The sequence below is a fragment of the Giraffa tippelskirchi genome, chromosome 12, assembly GCF_054371585.1.
Source record: "Giraffa tippelskirchi isolate mGirTip1 chromosome 12, T2T-mGirTip1v1.2.pri, whole genome shotgun sequence".
In the NCBI taxonomy this organism is placed as follows: Eukaryota; Metazoa; Chordata; class Mammalia; order Artiodactyla; family Giraffidae; genus Giraffa; species Giraffa tippelskirchi.
This window is the reverse complement of record NC_137286.1, coordinates 105,059,742-105,075,422: the sequence shown is the minus strand read 5'-3', so window position 1 is coordinate 105,075,422 and position 15,681 is coordinate 105,059,742. Positions and strand designations below refer to the sequence as shown.

At 47.6% G+C, this 15,681-nt stretch overlaps 1 protein-coding gene across 1 annotated transcript in view; it reads right to left on the bottom strand.

The window, feature by feature from the left end:
* Positions 1-15,681, bottom strand: part of MIPEP (mitochondrial intermediate peptidase) — an 84,500-nt gene that overhangs the window by 53,612 nt on the left and 15,207 nt on the right. Inside the window, exons 8-13 of the mRNA XM_081551054.1 lie at positions 8,300-8,348; positions 6,809-6,869; positions 4,238-4,290; positions 3,667-3,820; positions 2,403-2,480; positions 767-971 (exon numbers count right to left, since the gene is read on the bottom strand). Of these exons, the coding sequence (XP_081407180.1) occupies positions 767-971; positions 2,403-2,480; positions 3,667-3,820; positions 4,238-4,290; positions 6,809-6,869; positions 8,300-8,348 (600 nt within the window). The remainder of the gene's footprint in view (positions 1-766; positions 972-2,402; positions 2,481-3,666; positions 3,821-4,237; positions 4,291-6,808; positions 6,870-8,299; positions 8,349-15,681) is intronic.

Sequence of the window (15,681 nt, the reverse complement as noted above, 5' to 3'; positions counted from 1 at the left end):
TATCCTTCATTCCTTTTAAAAGTATTTTATCTACTATTTCTGGAACAAGGTCAACCCTCAATATAGAAAGGCAACATTTCAAACTCAAAATTACTTAAAAGTAACGAATCCTATAAGAACATGTTGGTGGCACTTTATGATTCTATCCAGACTGTCTGCAGTCTTTTCAAATATCTCCTCCTCCCCCAAATACTGTGTGTGTAAAGTCAGCTGCTGAATACCGAAAACCACGCCTGCCCAGGTGGTGCAGGGCTGACCCGTCTGATGGCGAGCTTAGAGAGGATGACGAAGAGGGGGGCTGACATCACAGCAGGAAAACCACGGCTTTATGCAGGGGACACAGAGGAAAGAGAGTAAAGGCCTGGCTGTGCCTTTCAACATGCCCTGAAGTTTTCTGACTGGTTTTGGATAAAAAGAGGCCGTGCACATTCACTTGTTCACTTGCTAAGCCTGTGCTGGAGCTAAGAAGGTGTGCCTGTTCACACACACAGCCACTGACGTCAATTTCACATAAAACACAGCAGAATGTAAAATGGTACAAACTGGAGAAACAGGCACTCAGACAGCCTTGGTGAGAACTGTCGTCATGGATGGAAAAAATGTATGAGGGTTGGGTCGAATCACAGGTGGAAGGACAAGACGAAGCCACTTGTGATCAATGACCACAGATTTTCTAAACAAGAGGCTTTTTTCCAACTAAGATGAAAAGCATGTGTTTAAAGAACAGCAATAAACGAAGTCCTGTACTGAGTGAGCTCCTGCTCACCAGTGACATGCTGGTACCGAGTCCGTCCAAGCATCGAGTGCATGGCATGTCCCATCTCATGGAAAAGGTTCTCCATCATCCCAGGAGTCAACAGCGTGGGCAAGTTTCTTGAGGAATGGGGCAGGTTCAGCATAAGGACCACCACGGGGAGCTGGTAGTCCCCGTTTTCCTTTAAACGACCTCCTCGGATGGTGAAGTGGCAATCCTTTAAGAAAACGAGACCAGTGAAGAAATGATCAGAAGCTAAAAGGTAAGCAAGTCTTAATGAATACAAAGTTCTATTAAAACGAGTGAGTACAAGTGTTACCTTAATTCTATTCCTTTATTTATACTTTTTTCCCAACACTTTCTCCTTTGCTGAAATGTTACTTTTTTAAAAGCACCAATAATACCCTGAGCTCATGGTGACAAAGTCATTCATTCACTCCAAAGACGTGCTGAGCTGACACTCCAGGAGCTGAAGACATGGTCACCACTGAGCTCAGACCCTCGAGATGCTCAGGGCAGGGAGAAAGGCAGCCACGGGGGGAGGCACGCTGGTGTTAATGAGCCCCTTCTGTGGCCAGCGATGAGCCAGGCCACACACCTCCACCACTGTCTCCATCGCTTGAAGTGACGAGCTCTCAACTGTCACAAAGCACGGAACCTGAGTCACTTTCTCAGTCCACATACAAAATTTGATCATTTCTTCTCACATAAGCCTATGAGGCAGGTATTTCATTTCTCAGATGGGAAAACAAACCAAGTCTTGGAAATACTAAGTCACGTGTCCAGGGACACACAGCTAGGGCCGCGGCACTTCAAACCTGAACCCAGGTCACGAACCTGAACTCTCCAGCCTTTCAAGCACAGTGAAAGAACAGAGGATGCAGCGGACAATGGCCCCAACTCTGGTCCCACTGTGCAGACCTGCCGGCCATGTCCCCTGGGAACTGGTTACCTCCACCAGCCTCCCCTCCACCATGTCAAATGCCAGAGCATTAACTAGCGTCTGTTACAACTGCTGCAGAAACTGTGGATCACCATTAAATACAAGGTACCATTATTTCTGTTATAACTTTATAATCTGAATTCTTGACAGTTCTAATTCAACTGCCCAAAACTGCTGAAGCTGACTGACCTGGAAACCAGGCCTGCGGCTTCACACAGGAGTGAACTGGTGGTTGACAAGGTTCCTCAGAGACACGCCTTGTGCAGTGTCAGAGCAGGCCCACGCCAGGTATGGACAGAAGTATGGGCTCCAATCCCTGCAACTCTACCTGTGTGACTCTGGGCAAGTAACCTCAGCTCTCTGGCCTCAGTGTCCTCATCTCATCAGGACTGAGTTCAAAAGGCTGAGGGGAACTTTGAAAGCTGTGCATGAGAAGGGCTCAGGGTGCTGGCGGGCACACAGACGGGCTCCTCATCACTACAATCACTGTTACCGCGACCCAGATGAAAACGGCAGATACGCATTTCTATAACTACCTCATAACTTCTGCCATCTTTAAATTCTACCCAATTTCAAATGTACACATTTAGTCACCACCATTAATGTTTTTTAAATATTAGTAACTACAAAAACGAGAGCTAAAGTTAACATTAGTACACATTAACTGATCACTCTAGAGAGACTGGTTTGTCAATAAAGCATCACCTGGTGTGGTTTGTCTGCTCGCTGAAAAAAGTCACAGTAGATGTATCCCAGCAGTCCTTCTGATTCATGAACCACAGCCTAGAAAAAAAAGGTTGATTTACTGGTAAATGAGGCCATCAGAACTTCCAAAAGTAGAATCACATTCCAAACACCAGAACCTGCACACAAAACACCGACAGCCACCAATGCGGACATTTTATGACTTTCTGCTTCCCAGGTCACCTCGAGGTGGTGGTGGTGCCTTCAGTCTCTTCTGCTGTGTCTCTGGGGTGACTGGCGCACTCTGACAGGAGAAGAACCCTCCTGACAAGCCCTGAGTCCTGACCGCAGCCCCTGCGCCATGGCTCTTCCTTGGGCCTGAGCCAGCCCAAGACGGCAGCACAGTGACCCCTTTTGCAGCCCAGGAGGTGAGGACGCCCACACACCAACCATGGCGGCGTGGGCTTTGGCCGAAGAGCAGGGAGTGATGATGCCTCCTCCCAGGTCAGCCCTGCAAGGCACAGCTCAAGGAGAGCAGGTCTCCATCCACCTCTACACAAGCGGGGCCTCTGCCGGACAGAACCTCAACTATTCAGGACTCCAGCAAGCCTCCATGAAGCATCCACTTGGTGCCAGGAACTGCTCAAGGCACTGGGGAAACCTGCCCAGTGCAGGGGGCTCCCTCCTGAACGGGACCCTCCATCGCCTGCACTGGGTCCTGGCACTCTCCAGTTATACTTTCTCCCTTCGTGGCATCGCTGCAGGTTATCCATCTGTGTGACGCACAGCAGACTGCCGGCTGTTTAGTAACTAAGCTTAATCCGCAATCACCAAACACAGCCATGAGACGAGGAGACAGTTCACGCTTCTTAGAAAATGGTGAAGAGAGTACAGTGCTCTAAGCCAGAGCACTAAGCCTGAGGGCCGCAAACCCGCAAACCCCACCAGGAAAAGCAACACCTGCAGCTGACACGAAGTGGGCCCCGACGGAAGGGAGGGCCCCGGGCTCGGAGTGACCATCCAGGACTCACACCAGCACACGGGCCACAGCCCAGCTGCCGGTGCACACGTGGGCTCAACCTTCTATCCAATTCGTCAGAAAGGTGTTTTCTCTCAGAGAAAGAACACTGCTGCTACATGTTTACCCTACTTTTCGGCAACAGCTGATTGTAGAGAACAGTGTTCTTTCACAGCGTCCTGAACCAGAGCAGCGGTCTGGATTAAAGCGCTGTGGACAGGGTACCAGGCCCCTCAGACAGGAGCGTGCTCCGCCCCGAGCACTCACCAGTTTGCGGACGTCCTCACTCCACACCTCGCCCTTCGCGGGCTGCTCCCCATACAGCGAGACCCCCAGCAGCCTGTTGAACAGGAGGCTTAGGCCCTCCATGCAGGCGCCCAGGGAGAAGAACGGGCAGTAGAGACTGGGCTCGATGTTGAACCTGCCGAGGAGAAGCAGCCGCGTTTCTGTGTGCTTCAGCTTCTAGAGGGGAGTACAGCTTACTCTTCATTTATAAATCAGGAGTCAAGGAAGGATTGAATCATGAAGTGGGTCTCTACTCTGGAGGAGTTTTCAGACCTGTTTTTCTTCAGAAGAGCAGCAGACTGATTACTACGGGAGTGAGGGTGTCGCCAGGGATAGAGGCGGATGGGGAGACACTCACGGGGTCTACAGAGGGAAACCACAGAAGCTGCGGGGCACAGGCCCAAGAGCGCAGCTTCCGGACCGGGGAGTGATCGCCAGGCAGGCACTGGCTGCGTGGGTGCCAAGTGAAGGCACAGCTGCCCAGTTAGTGGGCAGATGCTCAAGACGCATCAATCCTGCCTTCTCACATGGGAGCAAGTCTCCAGACACACACCTCTCAGCCCGAATCAGTCCGCTGTAGTACGGGGGGTCCCAGGGCATCAGTTCCTGCAGCAGAGAAGCTCACCATTAGGAAAGCTGGATGATTTCACAGTTTTCATCAATAAAGCAGCTAGTTTATAAAATATAACCTGTTACTATATCAGGAAAGTTTTATAAAAACCCTAGGAACTCATCACCTGGCAAGAGTTTCATTCCTTACTCTCTACTCTGCCTTCCCTGTAATCAATGAGCCAAGAGGCAGAAAATCAGCCATACTTGCAGAATTGGGGGAAAAGGCAGACAAACGTCATTCTAAAATGTGAACTACTAAAAGTCAACATTAATAGATGAAATTAGCCACGCTGAAATCTGCCCCAGATGTGGCCCATGTGGTAATCCACAAGGCAGTGCAAGTGGGTCAGGGAACTAAAGGCACGGCTGACTAGGGCCCCTTCTGGACCTAAGCAGGAAGCTTAGGGTGGATCCCAGAAATGAAGGCAGCAGTTCAGACTGAGTCGCAGCAGAATTAACCCTGAACTTGGCAAAGAAAACATGTCATAAAGAAGCGCTTGAACAATTGTTCCTGACGCCAGCTGCAGAGCAGTGACAGAGCTGGGAACCCTGCAGGGGCCACCCTCCCCCAGGGGGTGGGCTGGCAGGTGACAGAGGGCAGCGGCAGGACCGGACACAGTCAGCCTGGCTCAGGGGTGCAGTCCATGTGTGCCAGCCCCCAGTGCGTCCCCACCTTCCATCTCCCCCTCACACACCCCTGGGCCCACCCACTGTGAGCCTGGCCTGGCCTGGCCTGCGCCAGCCTCCCGCGCCCCTCTCTGCCTGGGGTTCGTCCCTGGCTGTCGCGGGCCCCTCGCTTCTCCCAGGGCTGCTCTGTGTCATCTCCCTGGAGGGGTCGTCACTGCCCAGGCCTTACGAGATGGCCTCTCCACCCGCCTGTTTGCACTATTCCCTCTAGAGCCCCCACCCGGCAGGACCATGCAGGCTGACTCTTCCTGTCTTCACTCTTGCTCCTCCCCAGGTGTAAGCTTCGGGAGGGCAGGCTGTGTTTCCCTTTTCCTACTGTCTCCTGCCCTGAGCTCTGCCTGCTGTGCAGCCGTCCCTCATGAGCTGTCCTCTGAATCACTCAACAGCACCTCCTGGAAAGTATACTGCTTGGAAACACAACTCCAGGCTCTGAGCAGAGCTCCATGAACAGGGTCTCCGTCCTTATGAACAGATCCGAAAGGTTCAGTTTAGACGCCATTTCCTTTCCTGACCCAGACGCACGGCATCTGCTGACCCACAGATGTCAGTTAGTCAGTTCAGTCGCTCAGTCATGTCCAACTCTCTGCGACCCCATGGACTGCAGCACACCAGGCCTCCCCGTCCATCACCAACTCCCGGAGCTTACTCAAACTCATGTCCATTGAGTCAGTGATGCCATCCAACCATCTCATCCTCTGTCGTCCCCTTCTCCCACCCTCAATCTTTCCCAGCTGCTAAGTCATCTCAGTCGTCTCCGACTCTGTGCGACCCCAAAGATGGCAGCCCAGCAGGCTCCGCCGTCCCTGGGATTCTTCAGGCAAGAACACTGGAGTGGGTTGCCATTTCCTTCTCCAATGCATGAAAGTGAGAAGTGAAAGTCAAGTTGCTCAGTCATGTCCAACTCTTAGCGACCCCATGGACTGCAGCCTACCAGGCTCCTCCATCCATGGGATTTTCCAGGCAAGGGTACTGGAGTAGGATGCCATTGCCTTCTCCCATCTTTCCCAGCACCAGGGTATTTTTCAAATGAGTCAGCTCTTTGCATCTGGTGGCCAAAGTATTGGAGCCACAGATGTCAGCCATAGTTTAAAAGTAAAGAACAACACTGTAAATCAGCTACACTTCAGTAAAAAATAAAAATAAAATAAATGATGCGAAAGCAAAGCAGCAGGTGTGTGAGAGGAGCACAGGGGAACCGCAGGCCTCCGTGGGGCAGAGGACAATGGCTGGGGCCCCAGGGCGGTGGAAGAGAAAGGGCCCGCAGGTCAAGGAGGGCGTGGCGGGAAAGCTAGGAAATAGGAAGGCAGTCTGAGAAGTCTGAAAATGTTAAACAAAGGGGGGGACAAGGCCCATCAGAAAACTCCCTCCAGAGGAGCCCCTAGGGCCTTCTGGCATCTAACTCTGAGGCGGGGCCCCGGGGAGGCAGTAGGGATGCAAGAAGGGAGCAGGACACCGGCCAGAAAACCAGCTCGTCAGGCACACGTGTCACCCGGGGAGAAGAGAGACAACCACAGCCAGGGCTGTGGTGACAGTGACAGTGACAGTGCTGAGCGGGGGCACGGTTCCCAGCACCAAAAGACAGAGCCCTCGGCCAACAGACTGTTTACAATAAAAGTACCTCTGGACTTCCCTGGTGATCCAATGGTGGAGAATCTGCCTGCCAACGTGGGGGATGCGGGTTCGATCCCTGGCTAGGGAACGAAGATCCCACACAGCACAGAGCAACTAAGCCCGTGAGCCGCAACTGCAGAGCCCGCCCGCCCCCACGCACCCAGGGAGACAAATAAATAGTAAAAAGGAAAAGAAACTCAGCATGGTCACTTACAGAATTTTGAGGGTTTAGTTTCATTTTCATTCCTCGAATCATCTCAAAATCTTTCATAGTTCTATAAAACAGGTTTATCATTAGTTGCGAGGACAAAATTTTCTTAAGTAGATTATAAAAGACAAGTTTGCTTCTGCTACTTTCAGTAATCATGATAGAAGTAGTAATTTGTGGTAAAAATGTAAACTAGTATTAATCCAAATTTTACACGTGTTAGAAGAGACAGTGATACATACATCACTGTAACTTTTACCTTAAAAAGTAGATATTTGTCTTAAAGTATTAAAATTTGGAAAATTTAAGTGTTACAGAATATGCAAAGTATTCATCAGTAAGCTTCAAATCACTACTTTTTGCTATACTTTAAAAAAGAGACTAACAAATTAGTTTCTCTAAAAGAAGATTTTACTTAAGATTACCACTTATCATTTACCCCTATCAAAAAACTATCTGGGCCATAATCACACATGCACTTAATATTTGCAGAATATAAAGTTTCGGTTAGAATTAACTTCTATTAAAAAAAATTAACTTCTAATTAAAAAATATAATTCGCTATAGTTTAAAAATCTTCACTAAAAAAATCTGAAGATAATGTTTGCTTAAAATATCTATACATATAAGTGAAAAAAGAACAATAAAGCTTAACTAGCAGAGCAAAGTAGAATAAATTCTCAAATAACTGCATAACTGACACTACTTCATTCTATCAAAGTCACAACAGCTCACTGCATTAAGAAAGATCATTTCAGAACTAATAAATATAATGCAAATTAGAGAGGACTGGGTTCTAAGGCAGTAGTTTATAACGGAAACTGGAAATTGGAGCTAAAATTTAACATGCGGGTGTAGTCAAGGAGCGAACAGGGGTTAGACAGCCCTGCAGGAGACAGAAGACCACGGTCCTCCACGACCCCGCTGAGTCTCATGCTAGAGGCCTTGTGCTGGAGGTCTGAAGGCTCCTGGGGGCTCAGCCCCCAGAGAAGCATGACCAGCGTGGCGAGGACCCGGCCAGGGGGGCTGGGCAGGGAGAAGGCCAGCAATGTGGCAGAGGACCACCAAGAGCAGAGAGCCTTGGGTTACAAACAGTGTTTGCGCTCTTAACACACAACACAGCAGACGTGATCCACCCATATTTAGGCCCCAAGAAGAGCAAGGCTAGGTAACCAACTCATTACAAGGTAAAATACATAGTTTCAAAAAAGGTTTGGGAGATTTTAAACAGTCTACCTCAGTGATGAGTTCCTAAAGAAAACTGGTTAGTTAGAGAGGACAGCCCAAGTGTTCAAGACAGTCACCCTCAGAGGACGGCTGTGTGCTTTCAAAGTACAGCTCACTGTTAGTGTAAGATCAGACCTGATATTCCAACACCTATATTCTTCATGGGTCACTTCCTAATTCTTTTAATAAGTCTTAAAAAGTCTTTAAAAAACAGAAAAGCTAAATCATGTGTTCTCTAAAAAGCAGAATACAAAAACACAAAAAACGAACCTTTCAGCGAGTTTGTCAGACAGTTTCTCAAGGAACTCCATGACAGTCTCTAAAACGAAAATCCCAAAGAAAATATCTTTAACTACATGAAATATAATGAACACACCTATTAAAATTATAACGTGGTGACCATAAATCCACACAAGACGGTGTCTTTAAAGTGATGATTCTCAAAGGGAAGCAGGGCTTCTAATACTCAACACTTCTAGATGAAAGTTCATCAAAGCTGACACCATAAAATCCAGAGCGTTAGAAGATACCCACAAATAAAGAGAGCTAACAGGAAGCAAAAGAAAAGCATCCAAAATCTCAATCTATTTCTATATCTATTTATATGTATAAAGAAAAAAAGTTTCTCAGTTTTTTCGATAGCTAGACTGATTTGTTCATAAAAGTCTGCACAATTGAAAAACATCACAGTTTAAAAATCAATGTTTTTCTGAGTAAATGTTTTTCTTTTTATATACACAGCAGAATAATCTATTCAGGATCTATATTCGAAGAAAATGTAGCAAAATTAGAACATTAAAACTTTAGGTTCTCCTTCCTACAACACTGTGGGTGGGAATGTTAACTGGTGCAGCCACTGTGGCGAGCAGTACGGAGGTTCCTTAAAAAACTAAAAACAGAGCTCCCACATGCCCGTGCAGTCCCACTCCTCGGCATGTATCTGGAGAAAAACACAATCTGAAAGGATACGTGCACTCCAGTGTTCTCTGCAGCACTGTTTACAACAGCCAAGACGTGGAAGCAACCTAAGTGTCCAAGCAGAGGAATGGATAAAGATGTGGTATATGTACACCACGGAACATTACTCGGCCATTAAAAAGAATGAAATAATGCCATATGCAGCAACATGGATGGACCTAGAGAGTGTCATACTGAGTGAAGTAAGAGAAATATTGTATGACATCCCTTAATGTGGAATCTAGAAAGAAATGATACAAATGAACTTACAAAACAGAAGGAGACAGGCTTACAGAACTTACTGCCCCAGATGGAGGGGCGGGGGTGATAGTTAGGGAGTTTAGAATGGACATGTACACACTGCTATAGTTAAAATGTATAACCAACAAGTATCTACTGTAAAACAGAGAACTCTGCTCAATGTCATGTGGCAGCCCTGGATGGAGCAGAGTTTGGGGGACCAATGGATACATGTATATACGTGGCTGAGTCCCTTCACTGTTCATCTGAAACTAGCACAACATTGTTAACTGACTGTATTCCAGTATTAAAAAATTTAGGCTGTTAGAATTTTTTTTAACTACTTAAAATACTTCAGCCATAAGTCATTATATTGCCATGGGATTCTCCAGGCAAGAATATTGGAGGGGGTTGCCATTTCCTTCTCCAGGGGATCTTCCCGACCCAGAGATCAAACCCAGGTCTCCCCCATTGCAGGCAGATGCTTTAACCTCTGAGACACCAGGGAAGCCCCTCATTATATTGCAGAAACCCACAAAAGCAATGCAATGGAATTACAATTATTTCCCATAATAGGAAATTTTTCACGTGAATTTTTGAATTTAGCACTTTTAGGCACTGATTCACGTGTATAGAGCTTTTCATACATATTTTAGAGTAAGCTACAAATGCTGTTTTTAAATTTGCAGATGATCTTTTATATGGCTTTAATTTCTTGCCCTCTTCAGTTTATCTTGTTTCTGAGTAAATAAAAGGCTGGGGAAGGCATGGACCTGATACAGGAAGCCATGGTCTCTCATCACCATCAACACGGATCCCACCCACAAACGCGCTTTGGTGTATCGTGTTAGATGGTGCTAAGACTTTTAGGAAGAAACTGTTATTTAGCTCAAAATAAAACCTTATTTCAGGAGGTCAAACCAGTGGGCGCAGAGTACTGTTTTCAAATATTTATCTGTGTGTGCTTTTTATTTCAAAATAATTAATTTTTTACTGACATTTACCCATTTTGTTTCTCTAGCTCTCTTGAACAAGAAACATCTACCTCGATTACCTACCTGGAACACTGTCCTGTGAAGAGCAGTAAGTCTGAACCACCTGAAGGCAGTAGCATGGCTCCTGGAAGACAGGCCCCTGACGTGCTGGTCCCATGGGGCCCAGCCCTCTCCCCGCCTCCTGCCCTCTGCCCACTGGCCCCCACTGCCCACCTCCAGTTTCACTTTCCTCATGGAACTTTCCACAGCCACCCAAGCATCTGTAAACCTCCTGAGCTCCTAAAACCCTAGGGCCCTGTGGTGCCTAGTCAGTGCGTTCAGCATTGAAAGGACACCAAGCAGGATTAACATTTATCCTCACGTGGCCCTGTCCAAGCTCCCCAACTCAACACTGCAGCCCCCGAGCACACAGGTCACACCTTATACAACCGTGTGTGCAGAGTCCAGCTCCAACACACCTCCCCATGGACCACCCCATGAGCCTTGGACTTGGTGGTCACCACTCAGGCGCCTGTGTCGGCCCCAGCTGCCCCCAACGCTCGTCCCAGCATGTCCCATCCATCACCCACCCTTGTTGCCACCTGAACACCGACCAGCATCTCACTGAACTCGGACCACTGTGCTCCCAGCCCCACCCCCGTCGGGAGGACTCCCTGTCTTCCCAGTGGCTCAGTCACAGGCCTGGCTCTCCCTTCAGGTGCCTGAATGTGACATCTCACCACATGTGCAGCCGCCAGCAGCCTGGAGCCCTGCAGCCTTCTGACCGCAAACACGTCCACCCAACCCCCCTCCTGCAGCTGCTCTCCGCACCCCGCGTGGTGCCCCCTGCCGCCGACCACCAACAGCCCTGCTCAGACCCATCTCCCTGAGCACAAACCTTCTCCACTTGTGCCCACTCCTTCCCACTCCCCTCCGTGCTCCTCTCAAATGTGGGCACCCTGTCTGGACCCCAAAGACACACGAGAGAGAAAGAAACAAGGCAAGGAGGCTTCAAGAAAACCTGGGAGAAACTATGGGCCCCGCAGAGAAAGAAGGGCTGGACACCGGATGGACAGAGACAGCCTGGAGCCTGCATGAAGGGTGACGCCCCCCGCAGGGCCGCTCCCAGTGACCCCACAATTCCATCCCGACGCACGGACAGAAGCCCATGGTATCCACCGCCATCACCTCCCACTCAGCCCGACACCAAGTCATGTGAATTCAACCCCCAAAATATAGCAAGTCTGAACAACCCCCCAACACGGCCACCCTACTGAGGACTTGGGTCTAAAGTGTAACTGTAATTTAATCAATGTCTTTGAAAATTACACCATTTTCATTGTGATACATTTTCTCTTATATGTGATGAGTCTTAAAGAACTCAATGAAAGCCAAGGTAAGTTTTTCACAAACCCCCAGAGAGACGCTCCCCACCCCCAGGCTTGCCAAGCAACCCTCTTTTCTCTGAAAGGAGGGGTCTATATGACCTGGGCTACACTCAACCCTGTCTCCAGCAGGAGCACTGATCACTCATCCCCTCCCACATTAATTCTAACCAGTGTGGTTAGACTGAGCACAGAAACCAGCTGAGTTAAAACAAAAATAATTCAAATCATCATCAACAATTCATCAATGAAATAATAAGTATGACTTACTCAGTTCAGTCGCTCAGTCGAGTCCAACTGTTTGAAACCCCATGAACCGCAGCACGCAAGGCCTCCCTGTCCATCACCAACTCCCAGAGTTTACCCAAACTCATGTCCATTGAGTCGTTGATGCTATCCAACCATCTCGTCCTCTGTTGTCCCCTTCTCCTCCTGCCCTCAATCTTTCCCAGCATCAGGTTCTTTTCAAATGAGTCAGCTCTTCGTATCAGGTGGCCAAAGTATTGGAGTTTCAGCTTCAACATCAGTCCTTCCAATGAACACTCAGAACTGATCTCCTTTAGGATGGATTGGTTGCATCTCCTTGCAGTCCAAGGGACTCTAAAGAGTCTTCTCCAACACCACGGTTCAAAAGCATCAATTTTTCAGTGCTCAGCTTTCTTTACAGTCCAACTCTCACATCCATACATGACTACTGGAAAAACCATAGGCTCGACTAGACGGACCTTTGTTGAAAAAGTAATGTCTCTGTTTTTTAATATGTTGTCTAGGTTGGTTATAACTTTCCTCCCAAGGAATAAGCATCTTTTGATTTCATGGCTGCAATCACCATCTGCACTGATTTTGGAGCCCAAAAAAATAAAGTCAGCACTGTTTCCCCATCTATTTGCCATGAAGTGATGGGACCAGATGTCATGATCTTAGTTTTCTGAATGTTGAGCTTTAAGCCAACTTTCTCACTCTCCTCTTTCACTTTCATCAAGAGACTCTTTAGTTCTTCTTCACTTTCTGCCATAAGAGTGGTGTCATCTGAGTATGTGAGGTTATTGATATTTCTCCCAGCAATCTTGATTCCAGCTTGTGCTTCTTCCAGCCCAGCATTTCTCATGATGTACTCGGAATATAAGTTAAATAAGCAGGGTGACAATATACAGCCTTGATGTACTCCTTTTCCTATTTGGAACCAGTCTGTTCCATGTCCAGTTCTAACTGTTGCTTCCTGACCTGCATACAGGTTTCTCAAGAGGCAGGTCAGGTGGTCTGGTATCCCCATCTCTTTCAGGATTTTCCACGGTTTATTGTGATCTACACAGTCAAAGGCTTTGGCATAGTCAATAAAGCAGAAATAGATGTTCTTCTGGAACTCTCTTGCTTTTTCGATGATCCAGAGGATGTTGGTAATTTGATATCTGGTTCCTCTGTCTTTTCTAAATCCAGCTTGAACATCTGGAAGTTCACGGCTCACGTATTGCTGAAGCCTGGCTTGGAGAATTTTGAGCATTACTTTACTAGCGTGTGAGATGGGTGCAATTGTGCGGTATTTTGAACATTCTTTGGCATTGCCTTTCTTTGGGATTGGAATGAAAACTGATCTTTTCCAGTCCTGTGGCCACTGCTAAGTTTTCCAGATTTGCTGGCATATTGAGTGCAGCACTTTCACGGCATCATCTTTTAGGATTTGAAATAGCTCAACTGGAATTCCATCACCTCCACTAGCTTTGTTCGTAGTGATGCTTCCTAAGGCCCACTTGACTTCACATTCCAGGATGTCTGGCTCTAGGTGAGTGATCACACCATCGTGATTATCTGGGTCGTGAAGATCTTTTTTGTACAGTTCTTCTGTGTATTCTTGCCACCTCTTCTTAATATCTTCTGCTTCTATTAGGTCTATTCCATTTCTATCCTTTATTGAGCCCATCTTTGCAGGAAATGTTCCCTTGGTGTCTCTAATTTTCTTGAAGAGATCTCTAGTCTTTCCCATTCTATTGTTTTCCACTATTTCTTTGCACTGATCACTGAGGAAGGCTTTCTTAACTCTCCTTGCTATTCTTTGGAACTCTGCATTCAAATGGGTGTATCTTTACTTTTCTTCTTTGTTTTTTGCTTCTCTTCTTTTCATAGGTATTTGTAAGGCCTCCTCAGACAGCCATTTTGCTTTTTTGCATTTCTTTTTCTTGGGGATGGTCTTGACCCCTGTCTCTTGTACAATGTCACGAACCTCCGTCCATAGTTCATCAGGCACTCTATCAGATCTAGTCAGTCCCTTAAATCTATTTCTCCCTTCCATTGTATAATCATAAGGGATTTGATTTAGATCATACTTGAATGGTCTATTGGTTTTCCCTACTTTCTTCAATTTAAGTCTGAATTTGGCAATTAGGAGTTCATGATCTGAGCCACAGTCAGCTCCTGGTCTTGTTTTTGCTGACTGTATAGAGCTTCTCCATCCTTGGCTGCAAAGAATATAATCAATCTGATTTCAGTGTTGACTACTTGGTGATGTCCATGTGTAGAGTCTTCTCTTGTGCTGTTCGAAGAGTGTGTTTGCTATGACCAGTGAGTTCTCTTGGCAACACTCTTATTAGCCTTTGCCCTGCTTCATCTGTACTCCAAGGCCAAATTTACCTGTTACTCCAGGTGTTTCTTGACTTCCTGCTTTTGCATTCCAGTCCCCTATAATGAAAAGGACATCTTTTTGGGGTGTTAGTTCTAGAAGGTCTTGTAGGTCTTCATAGAACCATTCAACTTCAACTTCTTCAGCGTTACTGGTCGGGGCATAGACTTGGATTACTGTGATATTAAAGGGTGTGCCTTGGAAATGAACAGAGATCATTCTGTCGTTTTTGAGACTGCACCCAAGTACTGCATTTAGGACTCTTTTTGTTGACTATGGTGGCTACTCCATTTCTTCTAAGGGATCCCTGCCCACAGTAGTAGATCTAATGGTTATCTGAGTTAAATTCACCCATTCCAGTCCATCTTAGTTCACTGATTCCTAGAATGTCGACATTCACTCTTGCCATCTCCTGTTTGACCACCTCCAATTTGCCTTAATTCATGGACCTAACATTCCAGGTTCCTATGCAATATTGCTCTTTACAGCATCGGACCTTGCTTCTATCACCAGTCACATCCCACAACTGGGTGTTGTTTTTGCTTTGGCCCCATCCCTTCATTCTTTCTGGAGTTATTTCTCCACTGATCTCCAGTAGGATACTCAGCACCTACCGACCTGGGGAGTTCATCTTTCAGTGTCCTATCTTTTTGCCTTTTCATGCTGTTCATGGGGTTTTCAAGGCAAGAATACTGAATTGGTTTGCCATTCCCTTCTCTAGTGGACCACATTGTCAGACCTTTCCACCATGACCCAACCGTCTTGGGTGGCCCCACACGGCATCGCTTAGTTTCACTGAGTTAGACAAGAAGCGGCAGGTGCACAGCGCAGGAGCTACCCCACATCCAAGGTTAGGAGCGGCGGCTGAGAGGAGCTACCCCACGTCCAAGGCCAGGAGTGGCAGTTGAGAGGACCTACCCCATGTCCTAGGTCAGGAGCGGCAGTTGAGAGGACCTACCCCACATCCAAGGTCAGGAGCTGCGGTTGAGAAGAGCTACCCCACATCCTAGGTCAGGAGCGGCGGCCTTGAAGAGCTACCACCGCATGTCCAAGGTCAGGAGCGGCGGTCGAGAGGAGCTACCCTGCATCTAGGTCAGGAGCAGCGACCTTGAGGAGCTACAACCCCACGTCCAAGGTCAGGAGCGGCGGTTGAGAGGAGCTACCCCACGTCTAGGTCAGGAGCAGTGGTCAAGAGGAGCTACCCCATGTCCAAGGTCAGGAGCGGGGGCCCTGAGGAGCTACCACCGCACGTCCAAGGTCAGGAACGGCGGCTGAGAGGAGCTACCCCACGTCCAAGGTCAGGAGCAGCAGCCGTGAGGAGCTACCCTACGTCCAAGGTCAGGAGCAGCAGCTGTGCTTTGCTGGAGCAGCCGTGAAGAGATACCCCACGTCCAAGGTAAAAGAAACCCAAGTAAGATGGTAGGCACTCAGAGAGGGCATCAGAGCTCAGACAGACTGAAACTATGATCACAGACAACTAGC